Raw genomic sequence first — 17,599 nt, forward strand, 5'->3', positions numbered from 1 at the left:
GTCCTTGCCGATGACAATCATACCCATAGCATGATGCAGCCACCACCATGTTTGAAAATATGAAGAGTGGTACTCAGTGATGTGTTGTGTTGGATTTACCCAAAACATAATGCTTTGCATTCAGGACATAAAGTTAATTTATTTTCCACATTTTTTGCAGTTTTACTTTAGTGCCTTATTGTAAACAGGATGCATGTTTTTGAATATTTGTATTCTGTGCAGGCTTCCTTCTTTTCACTCTGTCAATTAGGTTAGTATTGTGGAGTAAATACAATGTTGTTTATCCATCCTCAGTTTTCTCCTATCATAGCCATTAAACTCTGTAACTATTTTAAAGTCACCATTGGCCTCATGGTGAAATCCCTGAGCGGTTTCCTTCCTCTCCGGCAACTGATTTAGGAAGGACGCCTGTGTCTTTGTAGTGACTGGGTGTATTGATACACCATCCAAAGTGTAATTAATAACTTCACCACGCTCAAAGGGATATTCAATGTCTGCTTTTTCTATTTTGACCAATCTACCAATAAATAGGTGCCCTTCTTTGCGAGGCATCGGAAAACCTCCCTGGTCTATGTAGTGAATCTGTGTTTGAAATTCACTGCTCGACTGAGGGACCTAATAGATAATTGTATGTGTGGGGTACAGAGATGAGGTAGTCATTCAAAAATTGTAAACACTATTATTGCACACATAGTGAGTCCATGCAACTTATGTGACTTGTTAAACAAATCTTTACACCTAAACTCATTTAAGCTTGCCATAATAAAGGGGTATTGACATAATGGGTATTGTGTGTAAGTTAGTGACACAAAATCTCAATTTAATCTATTTTAAATTCAGGCTGTAACACAACACAATTTGGGGGTAAATCAAGGAGTGTGAATACATTCTGAAGGCACTGTAAGTCTTTGCCTATTGGATGTAGTCATTTACTCTGTATTATTATGTAAATGTTTCATGTATTTCATGTAGCCTACACTGTAATTGTTTGAGTGTCAATTATTTAGTGAGTAATAAATCCTATTAGTTAAATTGAGTAAATGCATTCCTTGTTTTATAGAGTAATTCTTTGATTGAAAATAAGTTCATAAATTAGTGGAGTCATTGGTGAACCAATCTTCTGATGTACGTTTGTATGTCATAGTGGTGTATTTTCTATGCTGTTAAGACTACTGTGAAGTCTTCTGTTATGTACCATTTGATTATAGTATTCTTATTGCTTAACTGCAATACATTGGATTACTTTTAAATGGAGACTACGGTAGTGCTCATATTTCAGAATATTATTTGATGTAGAAGTCTAATGGTAAATGTTATGTACACTATACACATAGCATTAGATTATGCATAGGTTCTTTAGATCTCGGTCTAAGATCTTGGACTATGGGTGCTATAGACAGCACATAAGTTCCTCATAAGCCTCTTAATAATCAGTTATCTTAGAACAAATGAAATTATAGCATCTTAATGCGTAGACTCGCAAGCTGGCTAGATTCACCGGTATACATTTATGACCTATAGCTTTTATTCACATGATAACGGAGTCAGATTGATGAATGTAGTTTATTATTATTAAACACCATTTTCACTCATCTACATGTGTGTTAGAATGTTATACAACTCCCCTCACCACCCTGAGGCATATCAGTCTACACCACTAGGCTCTAGTCCAGGCATTACCATACAATGCCTTCACTCAAACACTAGCTGCAAATAAAAAGCAGTACAGAGGAAACAAACCCAGCTGTACCTTTCTCTCTTCCTCGTGTTGGCCCTCTCTTTCAGAAACTAACTCAGTCATTTCAGAGCTCTAGTCTTCTTCAATGTCTTATCACTCAGCGGTTGTTGCTCTCAGCTCCACACAGAAGTCTCCAGTTAAAAATAGACTGTATATATCAACTGTACCTCAGGGATATATATATCCTGTGTCTATAACAGTGTTGTAAACACATAAACAGTAAGCACAAACTGACTCGTTATGTGCTAGAGAATGTAGTCTAGTTGGTCTCATCAAGTAAAGCTTCAAATAAACTGAACGCTCAACTCAAAAAGAACTATATACACATACAATCGCAACGACACACATAAAATCAAGTATAAAACAAAATAGTAGGTAGAATTTCATAATTTCCCTAAAACAGTGTTTCTTTAAAACCCATGAAGCAGGTTTCTCTTGCACATTTCACAGACTTAGTTAAGGCAGCACTGTAGTCATCATGGCCCTTTTTTCAGAACGTTTTGTCAAACATTTCTAAAACGAAAACTCTGGGTCTAGTGTTCTAGAACCTCCAGGTTCTAGAACACTAGACCAGTGGGTAGCTGGCTGCCGTGGCAATGCCACAGTGGTTCTTCCTGTCTTTGGCAATGTAGATGTAGCCTTTGTCTCCCCACTTCTCGCTCCAGCTGAGGAAAAAACAAATAGGTTAGTCCCGCAGTCCAAGTTATTAGGAAATTATACAATGAGATGTACAGCTGCTTTAGAGAAATTAATGACTTAGACCATATTATCAGGACAACACCAACACTGTATTCAAATAAAGGCAATGGTATTGTAGAGAGGCATATTCCCTGATGAGGAAATTAACCATTCCCGTGGTGGTGACGTGTAACAAACAAAAACAAATCCTAGGAAGATACTCTGTACTGTACCTGTTCTTGACGATCCAGAATTTCATGCCATCCACATCCTCTCCTTCGAAACCGTATCCCACCACCAGAACTCCATGGTCCAGCTGCTCACTGCTGCACTCCTTCTCATAGTAGATCCCTATAGAGAGAGGACACAGTTAAATTAGTGGGCTAAGATGCTGGGTTTACCTCAGAGTATGTAAAACCACCTGATCTCAAAGCTAAAAGGTAGTTGGTTCCTTAGCTAGTAACTAGTTAGATTGTAGCTATTTATTAGCTAGCTACTAGTGGGCAAAACATAGAAATATTGGTAACGATTTACTTGAAAGACAACACCATTTGTAAATATTAGCTACATGGTGAACAGGACAGTAGACCAGTTCAGCTCACTGCTACTCAAAAATAGTAGGTTCCAATCCTTGCAAATAAAGTTAAAAGTTACATAATTGAAGTACATAATTGCTACTCACCAGACTGGTAGAACTGGAAGGATTCGTGGCTGGCATCAATGGCGACAGAGACGGGGCCGACAGTCGCCACAGCCTTCATCAGAGCATGCTCCTTGCCACTCGGGATATCCACGAAGCCAGTGTCATTGGCAGCACTGAACTCTGGTTGGTAGTGGCAAAGATCATCATCCTGAGTAACCAGAGAAGGCCAATGGCCATGATTAGTAAAAAAATAACATTCCAATTATTCAAGCAATTCAGTCATTCTTGGAGACATAAATCCCACTGCAATGAAGAGTAGAAACATTCATTTATTTTTCAACGTTGAAGTTGTTAGTCATTGTCATTCCAAAATTACAACCACAGGAGTTGGTTATACAGCTAAAACTGTACAATCTGGGACCAGGCTAAAGGAACAGGGCCTTACTTTGAATACATGAATCTTTATATGCTATTATATTTGAATTCAGACTAATAGAACACAGGGCCTTACCTTGGCCACATAGGGGTAAGACTTCTCTGTGTCCAGGCCGGTGTTGTCCTTTACATACTGGAACGCCTGGTCCATGAGACCTCCATTACAGCCCTCGTTGCCCTGGGGTCTGGAGCAATCCACCAGGTTCTGTTCACTCAGAGACACCAGCATGCCAGTCTTCCTGAAATGCTGGCCCTCTAAGGCACCGGTGGAACTAAACGACCAGCAAGACCCACATGAGCCCTGAGGGGGAAAGATGGTTAAACATCTTGTTAGTATTTCATGTCAGAGAACTCACTGACATGTGCATATTATGCCAGTGTATGTAAGTAATAAATATGTATTAGTATTAACTACGTAATAAACCATCTGTATACACAATTTGCCACCTTATCCTCTGTATACTGTAAATGACAATCATGGGTAACTAGCATGCAAACAAGCCAGACAGTTCTCTGGAAGTAAAACCTCTGGAAAGTCTGCATTTATTTAGTGACAAAGCAGTGTGTGGATATGAGTCATGACTCATGAGTCAGGTCTCACCTGGTCCTTGACGGGAGTGACGTAGCCCTTCTCTCTCCAGTCCACAGCTTTAGGGGCCTGCAGGTAGTTTGGTTCCATGAACAGAGAGCCCTTGTACTTCCTCACAGTCGTCTGCTTGTAGCCGTTCATGAGCTGCCCGAACTCTTCATTGGTCTAAGGAGGAAGAAATCAGAAAAACATGTTGAAATGTAATATCTTCCCTGGCCAGATGTGGTTTGTAATTTACCATAAGAATGGGAAATGTAGGTTTATTAATGTCTTAGGACTGTTTTAAATGTTATGCACTGAACCATAAAGCTAGTGTTCATCTTTAAAAGACTATGAGTACGTTTCAATTCCCTTCTCAGGATAACTATTCCATTCCTGCTTGATAGCTGAAGAAACCTAACCTGTGAGTCTGAATACAGTCCTGCTTTCATTGTCAAAGCTGATACCTGTGTCTGTTGTCAAATTGCCTGTAAAATATGTCATACTGTATGTGCCTTAGCAAATGTATGACATGACAACAACAAAAATGCAGCTACAGCACACACACAGTATGGGAAAGGGCTGCTGAAATGTACCTCCTGCACCACAGTAAAATGTCTCAGCAACAGTGCTTGACTTGGACAGGAGCTCACTGTAACTGATACCGGCACTTCAAACTTTCTACTGCTTGAGTTCCTGCACCTCTTATAGAATATTAGTACTGCGGAGTTCCAGCACCTAAATATATACAGTACCGGCACCCATTTCAGTCCAAGTCAAGCACTGCTCAGCAAGGTGGTTCTTCTTACCATGTCACCGAAGTGGTTCATGCCCAGACGGTAGGAGTGTTTTCCCATAGAGTGGTCCAGGTTGTGCATCTCAATAGTCTTCAGGTTCTTCTCCCAAACCATCCTCCTCCAGCCCTCCTCTCTCTGCAACAATGAGTGAAAAACAGTCAGAGAAAATATACACAATCATATATTGTCCAAGAACTATGGGCACAATCCATGCAATTCATGATATACTGCGCTAGGTGTAATTTCCACTAACATGTATGCCAATGCACCAATTGATCAATTTGAGCCCCTTGTTGAGAGCAGTGGAGGCTGGTGGGAGGAGCTATAGGAGGAAAGGCTCATTGTAATGGCTGTAATGGAACGGAGTCAAACATGTGGTTTCCAAATGTTTGATACCGTTCCAATAATTCCATTCCAGCCATTACAATGATCCCTTCCTCCTTTAGCTTCTCCCACCAGCCTCCACTGGTTGAGCGCTACTGATGGGGTTCCTATTAGGAAGTGCTCCCCTACTTGTGCTCAAACACCCACCTCATGGTAGTTCTTGCTGTGCCAGTTCTTCCACAAGTGCCAGTGGCCCTCCAACTGAGAGTCAAACCTAGGGGCCGCATACACTGCACTCATACAGAGCACCAACACTGCCAAGTACAGGGACATCATGGTCGAACAGCTGTGATGGGAGAGAAGAGCTCAGTCAGCCTAGTATTTCAGTGTGAAGAAGCTATATATATATATATATATATATATATATATATATATATATATATATTGTATACAATGTTGAATTTGTACCTTTGAAACAACGACAGATCTTTAACGTTATATACACACACACAAAATAATGAGGTTAAGTTGATCTATCTACAGATATCCATTTGGTTTCCCATCCAAGGGTTTTAACCTAGCCCAGCCCTGCTTAGCTTTGATATGTCACTGACTACTACCAATGTGCTATCATGTGAATGATTGAGAGATCTAAAAAAAGATTCACTGTTGCTATCGAAGTCAAGGGTAGGTTTAACAGAGAACATGAAATGTAACCATCAATGGTAATATTTATGCCAATAAAGCACTTGTGAAGTAATCAGCAGCTATTGTTTCAATTCAACCCACGGTACAGAAACATCACTGCAATTTCACCACCCTGTGAAGTTAGTTCATCATAATTTATTTAATCTGTAGCCTAGTAAACTGCATGTTTTCCCGACGAGTCGTAGTGTGAGTTCCACACAACACGTCATCGCGTGACTCCAAGTTTTCTTCGATATTATGGTTATTATATCAATATTTGTGCAAAAAAGCGTTTCCACCAACATTCATCGCGTAATTAATTTTACAGCCACAAAAAGATCCCACTTTGTCTAGCGTATTTTGTTTTGTCGACATTTTTAAAGTTTACCGGGAAAATGTTGTTTCCATGAGGTTTGTCATGACATTTATCCGACATGTACTTTACTCGCATAACACGGTTGGACAGAAATGTGGTTTGTGAGAACAAAACAAAGACCCCTTCTAAGCCCCCCTCCGCTCGACACAGCGGACTCAACTCAAGGGGAAAAAATATAAAACGTTATATGGAACGTTTTACTAGGCTACTACACTACCGGTATTCCAAATTACATCAAGTAATGTTGATATCCACGGAGATATTCTAGGGAATGTTCGGTAACAGCCCGCAACAAAAACAACATCAGAAACTGTAGACTAATGTTGTTTTGCTGTATCAATCAAATCGAAGAGCAAATGCCCCTGGTAAATGTCCATAACCCAAGAACCAAGACCTAACACTGTACAAACAACATAATCTAGAGCAATACTTACTTTTCGGTCAATTTGCAGTAGCAGTGTGATGATTTCTGGTGTTGTTGTGTAGCCAGTGTCTACTAGACACAACACTTTATACAGCCAGCTATATGTCGTATAGTAGGAGGGGGTGGGGTGCGGGGGGGGGCTTGTGATTGGCTGAAAGGGGGCGGTATATCACACAGTGCGGCCTAGGATTAGCTGAAAGAGAACTTTAACAATCTCAGGGCCTGCCCGGAGTAAATAGCCCAGCATGTGATTCCTGCCCACGTGACCGTTTATCCCTCAGCGGAATTTGATGAAACTTTAGGAGTTGATTAGATTACTGGGAAACAATGGGTTAAATGATACATTGTAACATCGAATCAGTTTCCCTTAACATTCTTTCATTTTCGGTTACTTTGTAACAGTTCTCTCCTCATGTGCCGGCGCCGAGGAGATGAGAGCACGGCACGCTGCTGATCATACAGCAAAGACAAAGAAATTGCCAGCAAAAAATGCAAACATGGTCATTGCACAATAATGGCATGATTTTAGGAAGAAAGGTTACATGTATGCTAATACCTGAAACTGAGCGGCCAACAACAAACACCACATATTTTCCTGCTCTGTGAAGCATACAGTAGCTTCAGTGTTTGTTCAACCATGTCCTGATATGATAGATTCATACTATAGCCTGAAGTCGAGAGAATGAACAAATTAAGCCACATTTATCTAGCTAAAATAAACAAGATTGTCTGCATTCTTTAGATACTGATTAATTATTGTGTGATAGCCTGCTGTGTCAAGAAAGTTCTGATGGGCTTGTAAATAATTTATTTGTGTAAATAATCATTCCAATTTGAACGGTGTCTTACAAGCCTTTCAGTGTTTTGCGACCTCTTCTGCACATTCTCTTTTCGTTTTCCTTTTAACTTTGCTAATATTGTTTTGTATTTTTTTTTAGCTCATACAGAATAATTTACAAAGCATTTATGTACCTTTCTTAATTGTTAACCCCACTAAATCAAAACCCACAGAAACACACTAATCAATACATTGTTTCTAAACAAATACCTATTGTGTAATGTCACTTTCGCCTTGTCAGCTTTAGGAAATACTGCCTGTCAACCAAACACAATCACACAGGAAGAAGGGGAGGGACGGATTCTCTTGGGCAGCTGCTGAATCTATGTGGTTACTGATAGGGTGCGCGCCCGCACACACACACACACACACACACACACACACACACACACACACACACACACACACACACACACACACACACACACACACACTGTAGATATGTGGTTAGTAACAGGACTCATTGATTGGTATGTCTACAAAAACACACAGGTAAATCAATGAATGGATGGGTACTGAATAATTCATTAGGTTTATTTAAGATAACCATTAGTTCCTAGTATTGAGCGATCGTACCAAGAATAATATTTTGATAACAATGCAGTACTGACCATTACCTCATCCATGCAACTTCAAACTTTTTGCTGACACTGATTACAGTCTAACAGAAACATATGCACTTACTCCACCTGTCAAACATGAAGTGCACTGCAGGAAATGTAACATGGTCATGACCATAGAGTTGAATACAGTGCATTTGGAAAGTATTCAGACCCCTTTACTTTTTACACATTTTGTTACGTTACAGCCTTATTCTAACATTTATTAAATTGTCCTGCAGAGATGGTTGTCTTTCTGGAAGGTTCTCCCATCTCCACAGAGGAACTCTGGAGCACTGTCAGAGTGACCATTGGGTTCTTGGTCACCTCCCTGACCAAGGCCCTTCTCCCCCGATTGCTCAGTTTGGCCGGGCAGCCAGCTCTAGGAAGAGTCTTGGTGGTTCCAAACTTCTTCCATTTAAGAATGATGGAGGCCACTGTGTTCTTGGGGACCTTCAATGCTGCAGACGTTTTCTGGTACCCTTCCCCAGATCTGTGCCTCGACACAATCCTGTCTCGGAGCTCTACGGACAATTCCTTCGACCTCATGGCTTGGTTTTTGCTCTGACATGCACTGTCAACTGTGGGACCTTTATATAGAGAGGTGTGTGCCTTTCCAAATCATGTCCAATCAATTGAATTTACCACAGGTGGACTCCATTCAAGTTGTAGAAACATCTCAAGGATGATCAATGGAAACAGGATGCACCTGAGCTCAATTTCGAGTCTCATAGCAAAGGGTCTGAACACTTATGTAAATAATGTTATTATTCATTTTTATATAAATTTGCCAACAAAAAAATATGTTTTCACTTTTCCATTATGCGTTATTGTGTGTAGATTGATGACAAAAAACATTATTTTAATCAATTTTAGAATAAGGCTGTAACGTAACAAAATGTGGAAAAAGGGAAGGGGTCTGAATACTTTCGGATTGCACTGTATCTAGCCTATCATTGACTTGTGTTTGCTTCTTTAAATAGGACCTAATAATGATAGGGTCAGAAAGCAACATTAACATTTTAAGTGTTTGTTTTCCAATAATCTTAGCATTTCAGTATTTGATCCACTTATTTTTCAGCTTCTCCTCTTCTTTCCCACTAGAGAGCGACCTCTAACAGTTAGTCAGCTCAGAAGTAGATCCCAGGCCAACCATGAACACTTTACATTCACAAACTAGTCACAAGTTTAGCTTACTCTGACAAATGATAACTTTACTTAATGAAAGAGAACTAAAGGCAGGTAAACTTGTGTACGGTAGAAAACCCGATGTTAACCTTACACCTCTCTCTGTCAGTTTCAACGAAATGGACTCTAGGGTGTGTAAATTAAAAACACAGGGATAATATTGCTCTAAATAAAATCAAAGTTTTATAGCAGGTGGAGCGAAATGCTCATGTTACTAGCTCCCACAGTGCAGTAGAATGTCTCGCAAATACAATACAAATACACAAATAATAAAAAATCTAAACAAGAAATCCAGAAATGACAGAACAAGTCCAATTAACAATCCAGAGTAGATATACGTATTAGCATGAGCGTGTGTCTGAATCCAGAATATAAATACATGGTGTGCATAAACAGTATATTATGGAAGAAAAGGGTATGTACAGTAGTAGCTATATTAGGATGAGCTATGTGGAGAATACAGTATATATACATACACAGTGAGTAAACAACAGTATATAAACAGAATTTGAGGTGACCAGTGTCCAATGACTATCTACTGTACATGGGGCATTAGTCTCAAGGTGCAGGGCAGAGTACGGGCAGGTAGCCGGCTAGTGATAGCTGTTCAATAGAAGCTGTTTCTCAGTCTTTCGGTCCCAGCTTTGATGCACCTGTACTGTCTCTGTCTGCTAGGTGGTAGCAGACTGAACAGACCATGACTCCGGTGGCTGAGGTCCTTGATGATCTTCTTGGCCTTCCTTTGACACCGGGTGCAGTAAATGTCCTGGAGGGCAGGCAGCGTGCCCCTGGTGATGCGTTGGGCTGACCGCACCACCCTCTGAAGAGCTATTTGTTTGAGGGCGGTGCAGTTGCCGTACCAGGCGGTGAAGCAGCCTGACAGAATTCTCTCAATGGTGCATCTGTAGCAGTTCGTGAGGGGCTTAGTGGCCATGTGTAATTTTGTCAGCCGCTTGAGGTTGTAGAGGGGCTGTTGTGCCTTCTTCACCACAGTGTCGTGTGGTGGGACCATTTCAGGTCCTCAGTGATGCGCACACCAAGGAACTTGAAGCTTTTGATCCTCTGCACTGCGGCCCCGTCGATGTGGATGGGGGCGTGCTCCCTCTGTTTCCTTTGGTCCACGATCAGCTCCTTCGGTTTTTTTTACGTTGAGCGACAGGTTATTTTCCTGGCACCACTCCACCAGGGCTCTAACCTTCTCCCTGTAGACTGTCTCATCGTAGTAGCTAATCAGACCTACCACTGTCGTCAGCAAACATGATGATAGAGTTGGAGTCGTGTGTAGCCACTCAGTCATCGGTGGACAAGGAATACAGGAGGGGGCTGAGCACACACCCCTGGGGGGGGGCCCTGTGTTGAGGATCAGCATGGCGGAGGTGTTGTTGCCTATCCGCACAACCTGGGGTCGGTCCATCAGGAAGTCTAGGACCCAGTTGCACAGCGAAGGGTTCAGACCCAGGGCCCTGAGCTTAGGGACAAGCTTGGAGGGCATTATGGTGTTGAAAGCAGAGCTGTAGTTGACGAACAGCATTCTCACATAGGTATTCTTCTTGTCCAGGTTGGATAGGGCGGTGTACAGTGCAACGGCGATTGCGTCGTCCGTGGATCTGTTGGGGTGGTATGCAAATTGTAGTGGGTCTAGGGTGTCGGGTAAGGTGAAGGTGATATGGTCCTTGACTAGCCTCTCAAAGCACTTCATGATGACAGAGGTGAGTGCTACGAGGCAATAGTAGTTTAGTTTAGTTAGCTTAGCTTGCTTGGGTACAGGCATAATAGTGCACATATTGAAGCATGTGTGGACAACAGACTAGGATAGGGAGAGGTTGAATATGTCTGTAAACACTCCAGCCAGCCGGTCTGCGCATGCACTGAGGACGCGGCTTGGTATGCCATCCGGGCCGGCAGCCTTGCGAGGGCCACGGCAGCCTTGCGGCAGCCACGCTTTAAGGTCCTACTCACGTCGGCTACAGAAATCGGGAGCTCATAGTCCTTGTGAGCAGTCCTCTGTGTTGTTTTCCTCGATGCGGGTGAAGAATGTGTTAAGTTTGTCTCAGAGTGAGGTGTCGTGTCTGCGACGTGGCTGGTTTAACCTTTATAATCCGTGATAGTCTGAAATCCCTGCCACATGCGTCTCGTGTCTGAGCCATTGAATTGTGACTCCACTTTGTCCCTGTAATGTCTTTTTTACTATTTGATTGAATTACAGAGGTTGTAGCTGGTCTATTTGTACTCGTCCATGTTCCCAGTCACCTTACCATGGTTAAATGCGGTGGTTCGCATTTTCAGTTTAGCACGTATGCTGCCATCTATCCACGGTTTAAGGTTTGGATATATAGTGAACTTTCTCACAGTTCTCATACTGTGAATTAACCTCAGTGTTCCTGGGTGAGAGACATTACGAGTTTTGAAGGAGGCCAAGTTTCACAGCTTCTCTCTGCCCGCCCAGTCTTCTCAAATTAACACGAGCTGAAACACACTGTTCCATGCACACACGCATGCACTCACTCACACACACACACACGCATGCACACACACATTCACACACTGGTCCACAAACCTACACATCCATTACAAAGCACTGCTCTGATTGCCTGCAGTCTGATAAAACCAGTACTGAAACTAGAGACAAAAAACACAACCACGGCTGTTGCGGTGACCGCATTACCGCCATACCAGCTGTCATGAGTCATGACTAGGGCTGTGGCGGTCATGACATTTTGTCAGTCGGTGATTGTCAAGCAAATAGCTGCTGGTCTCACGGTAATTGACCGTTAATTAACATAAAAACATTTAGCATCTCCTGGTTTCCACACATAGCCTAAAAGCCACTGATGCAGACTTTGGAACATCTACATTTAAAAAAGTCGAATAAATCCATTTAATATAGCCTACACTATCACAATAAACCCATTATTTATTTTAGACGGGTCTAAAGAAACATGATATGAAGAAAATCTAGTCTATTTCAGAAGAACAGAATAGCATACTCTGAGGTGTCCTTATGTTAGGCCCTGATCTGGCTATGCCATATGGCTGTGGGCTACACTAGTTCCTTTAGCAGACAACATTTGCTTACAATTCCGTGACATTATTTTATAGTATGAAGAATACAATTGAACATAGCTGAATAAAATAGAAAGGATGTTTTCTCCAAGCGATTTCTGAGGGAGTGCGCACATGCGGTTATTCTGTGTTGAGTGGTTAACAAAGAAACAGGTCCTCCTATATGCTTAATTTAGAGTTATTTATGCAACTGTATTTGATACAAACGTTGGGCTATATGTTTAGATTTTTAATACATTCTAAGGCTGCATGATGCGACTCTAATGATGATTTGAAAAAGGTTGCATGAAAGGCATGAGCTCTGCTTTGTTTCTTGTACAGGCTGCACACACTTCATCAGTCTCTCATTCACAATTTATAATATAATATGCCATTTAGCAGACGCTTTTATCCAAAGCGACTTACAGTCATGCGTGCATACATTTTTTTTGTGTATGGGTGGTCCCGGGGATCGATCCCACTACCTTGGCGTTACAAGCGCCGTGCTCTACCAGCTGAGCTACAGAGGACCACAAGTGGACCACAAGGACCACAATTTGACAAGCACTTGATAATGCCTTGAATTCCCCGGCGGCATCTACCTAGTGTGGCCATAATGCCTCCTAAAAAAATCCATGCCTTTTGCGGCCAGTGGCCATTGTGCCAAGCCTTGGGCTGAATATAATATTTAGAATTCCCTTCTCCCGGCTGCGTGTTCCGAAGCACCTCTCACTCACATGGCTCTCTCAGATATCTCAATTCTTATTAGCCAATGCTCGTCACGTGATCGGATTCTTCTCACAGGCATCTATCTCAGCTCCGAAGTAAGGTTCAAGTGAAGACAGACACATCGGGGACGCAACTGCTTGGGTCCTTCTTATCGAGTTCTGAGGCTCATATTGAAGATGTTAGAAGAACTGTCCACATTTACTTTTCCTCAGCCAACAATATGAGTAGGTCTAACGAACAGCAAAACCACTAGCCCATGTCAATCTACTATCCCCCATAGTACACAAGTTGACCTATTCTATTGGTCAACATGTCCTTCTGTGCGGGAACGAAATATTCAAAACATAGGCTGGGACAGTTGTGGGATGCGATAGATTCCAAATTAATTCAACCACTCGCATCTAAAAACCTTTTAAAAGCAATGAGGCTGATGCAACAGATCAGAACGTTTAGCTTAAAATGTTAATAAACTATTAGGCTATTTCTTCACATTATAAGCGCAGCAATACGCACACAGCAGTAGGCTATAAGTGTGAATGTTCCTAAATGCAATAAATTAGCGGGAAAACACCATTCTCAAAAGTGACCACAAATGTGATTATGCAGGTGTTGCTTTATTATAAAGGTGCATTTTTATGGTGAAAATTATCTTCCCCAAACTTGAAACTCACGCGCCGCCTATGTATGCCGGTTAGGCTCTAGACCGGTTGTAAAGCGGATTAATGTGCTTAATTTTAAGAAGTTATTTGGCCACTTTAGTTGTGATACAAACCTTATTAAAACACATAGGCCTATGGGCTAGGCTACATGAGGTGTGCGACTATGAATGGAAAAAGTCGAAAGAAAAAGTAATGCGCTATTTCTTGCCTTACTGCACACAAGCTGGGCATCATTCACAAGTGATACTATATAATTCACAAGTGATAGGCTAATATTGTCATCAGACTATTCTTGATTTAATCTTGTCTTTATATATACTAAATAATATATGTGTGAAATTAGTTATGATTTAGAATGGACCATTATCATGCACCTGTCTCGGAACAGGGGTAGGGGGAAAAATACATGTCATTTATGCACTTAAATAGCGAATGGAGGACGCCTTTCCCGTGGTTAAACTTCATGCCAGCCAGGTAGGCTATATTCCTGTTATAAAGCGAAGCAATGTGCTTAATATTAGGAAAGTTGAGAAATAAATATAGTAGGCCTAGCCTATAGAAAGTTGATGGGATCCTCCTCTTTTTAATAGAGGCCAAACTGCATAGCCTATAGAAATGTTGCGCAACATGAGCTCATGGGCTCTCATGAAGTGTTTGATTAGATTATCGATTTAATTTGCATTGACGTCAGAGTGATTAGAGGGACAATAGAGTGCTGAGTACCAGGCAGTTAGCAAGTTTGGTAGGCTACTAATGACCATCAGCAGCATCAGAGCTTGGAGAAGCCTAGTTACAGTGACCGCAGTAAGATTTTGCATGATCTTTGAGTCATAGTAATCTCCTTTTATGCACTCTGGACATGCGTTGGTAGTACCCAACTTGCTAAAGACCATCAGGTCGCTAATGGCCTGGCACCCAGGGCTCTATTGTCCCTCTAACCACTCTGACATCAATACAAATGCAATCAAAAATCACATCAAACACTTATCATCAAAAGAGTATCTTGCTTTTAAAACTCACCTCACTGTGATTGATCAATTTGAAGAAAGAAGTTCAACAGCAGGTTGAAACTGAGTGTAAAACATGGTCATTGTTGGTGTTGTGGCTCTCTCAGATTGCCCCCCCCCCAAAAATGTTTTTGTGCCATTAGCTTTTTGTGCAAAATAAGCTTTTTGTGCATATGGAACATTTCTGGGATCTTTTATTTCATCTCATGAAACATGGGACCAACAATTTACATGTTGCATTTATATTTTTGTTCAGTGTACATCAAACACATGGTTTCCATGTGTTTGATGCCATTCCATTCACTCCATTCCAGCCATTATTATGAGCCGTCCTCCCTTCAGTAGTCTCCACTGGCGTCAATAGACTCTTAAGGATTTTAACCTGTCTCCTCCCCTTCATCTACACTGAAGTGAATTTAACAGGTCATATCAATAAGGGATCACAGGTTTCACCTGCATTCACCTGTGGTCAGTCTGTCATGGGGCCCCGTGTTGCTCAGTTGGTAGAGCATGGCGCTTGCAACGCCAGGGTTGTGGGTTCGTTTCCCACGGGGGGACAGTATGAAAATGTATGCACTCACTAACTGTAAGTCGCTCTGGATAAGAGCGTCTGCTAAATGACTAAAATGTAAATATAAGAGCAGGTGTTCCTAATGTTTGTAGCCCATTGTCAAGCCCTGACGTAGAGTTGGCTAGTTGGTGAGTCAGGGTGTGGGAATTTATATGTGGACATTCTAGTATTTGTATTTCTATGTTTGGCCGGGTGTGATTCCCAATCAGAGGCAGCTGTCGCTCGTTGTCTCTGATTGGGGATCATACTTAAGTAGCCAGTTTTCCTGCCTGGGTTGTGGGATCTTGTTTATGTTCCATGTTAGGCTTGTATGTGTATAGGCTGAGGACTTCACGTTACGTTGTTTCTTGTTTTTTAAAATGTTTATTGAGTTTAATAAACATGTACACTTTTCACGCTGCACCTTGGTCTGAGTGACCTCCCGAGTGGCGCAGTGGTCTAAGGCACTGCATCACAGTGCTAGCTGTGCCACTGGAGATCCTTGTTCAAATCCAGGCTCTGTCGTAGCTGGCTGTGACCGGGAGACCCATGGGGCGGCGTACAATTGTCCCAGGGTAGGGGAGGGAATGGCCGGCAGGGATGTAGCTCAGTTGGTAGAGCATGGCGTTTGCAACGCCAGGGTTGTGGGTTCGATTCCCACGGGGGGCCAGTATGAAAAAATAAATAATTATAATGTATGCACTCACTAACTGTAAGTTGCTCTAGATAAGAGCGTCTGCTAAATGACTAAAATGTCTGACCCGTCTCTCAACGTTCGTGACACCCATGTATTTGATGCTGTCTGGCCAGAAATAGTATGACATGCCATACATTCTTATTTGGAGGGAAGTCTACCATGGATTACCAAAATAATGATGATCATACTTCCTCAATTTAAATATTATGGGGACACCTATATATTTGTCAGCCAAGCACGAGTGGCTGCTAAGAAAGTTAACTGTGTTTGCGTGTGATCAGGGGTGTATTCATTCCCATCTATTCTGTTGAAAAACGTTTCTTAAACTGAAGCAAATGTAACGAAACGGGGATAAACATACCTGAATTTGTCCAATAGAAACTCTAATTTGCAACTGTTGGACTAATGATTACACCCTAGATCCGCTAGATGCAGGTATTGAATGTGTCACTCTCTGTCACCTTATAGATTACTCAAAGTTCTCTCGACCTGTGAACCTACATTGTAAACTTTCATTCATAGGCTAGGTTGCAGCGACCTCATGATGGGTACAGGGAAATTAGAGTATCATGTAGTAGCCTAAACCTATCGATGTTACATTGAGCTGGGTGAATGGAATATGAATGACAGTCATCCAATATGCTGTAATAGAAATAAGGCTATGCCCATGCTCATAAAAAAAAAGTATCATCCTCCCTCATCTTAAACGGCACCAACCGCCACTGGCCTATAATACTGCAAAGAATAGGCCTAGAGGGTGCATTGCATCATCCCATGGGATCTGTCAAGGCTGCGCACAACAGAAATCTCACATAAATATTTTAGTTCCTACACATCACCTTCTATATTCAAACAAAATATACATTTTATAAGTTGATAAGCAAATGGGAAGCATCGTGCTCATGCCAGTCCTCTCTAGAACGCAAAATGTGTCTTGTAGGACTCTGCAATAATGAGGTGGGGTGTGTACCTTGATGCACAGCCGTTTCAGCGTGTTTTGGGAGTCGAGCAAGAGTCGACTCTTTCGACTCCAACCACAGGAGTCGACTCCAAAATTCCTGGAGTCCTTCACCCCTAGAGTGTGAAAGTTAGCTGGTCCTGCTGTTGGACGTACGTGCTGACGTTTCACCACACGGGCTACGTTTTCTAAAGTGATTGATCAACAACAACGGCACCTCTTCAAAACTAGACCAGAATCCTATTTTCTCCGCCTCGGCTGAGTGGCTTCCTCAGGCACGAGCACCACCGACCGCTATGCCTAGATATAATTTTGCCCCCGCCTAGGCTACATTGAAAATAAATGATTCTGCTCTGATTCTGCTCCAATACTCGATAATGGTGGGGGCTGGAAACACACCACGCTTGGTAGGCGTTGATGTCGATTGATCCCTGTCATAACTGAAAAATAAGCAATATTTTTGTTCAAAGATATTTTCTAGCTAGAGCTTTGTCGTCAAATAATGATCATTTTGTGCTTCTAGTATGAAGTGAAGTAGCTGGCTAGCTAGCTGGCTAGCTAATCAGAAGTGTGGCTTTCAGATCACAGACATCAGAAATATATCACAAGGTCAAGGATACATAAAGCTATAGTTAGTTACAACTAAATAGCGAAACAACATT

At 41.8% G+C, this 17,599-nt stretch overlaps 1 protein-coding gene across 1 annotated transcript; it reads right to left on the reverse strand.

Moving 5' to 3' along the window:
- Positions 1-1,549: 1,549 nt before the first annotated feature.
- LOC121582819 (procathepsin L-like) lies at positions 1,550-6,788 on the reverse strand. Its single transcript, XM_041898936.1, has 8 exons — positions 6,681-6,788; positions 5,391-5,529; positions 4,872-4,994; positions 4,096-4,248; positions 3,571-3,795; positions 3,099-3,267; positions 2,650-2,767; positions 1,550-2,403 (listed from the first exon to the last, which is right to left on the reverse strand). Exons 2-8 carry the CDS (start codon positions 5,517-5,519, stop codon positions 2,304-2,306), a joined length of 1,017 nt encoding a protein of 338 aa, XP_041754870.1. The 5' UTR covers positions 5,520-5,529; positions 6,681-6,788; the 3' UTR covers positions 1,550-2,303.
- Positions 6,789-17,599: the final 10,811 nt, after the last annotated feature.

Source organism: Coregonus clupeaformis, chromosome 15 (genome assembly GCF_020615455.1).
Source record: "Coregonus clupeaformis isolate EN_2021a chromosome 15, ASM2061545v1, whole genome shotgun sequence".
Lineage (NCBI taxonomy): Eukaryota > Metazoa > Chordata > Actinopteri > Salmoniformes > Salmonidae > Coregonus > Coregonus clupeaformis.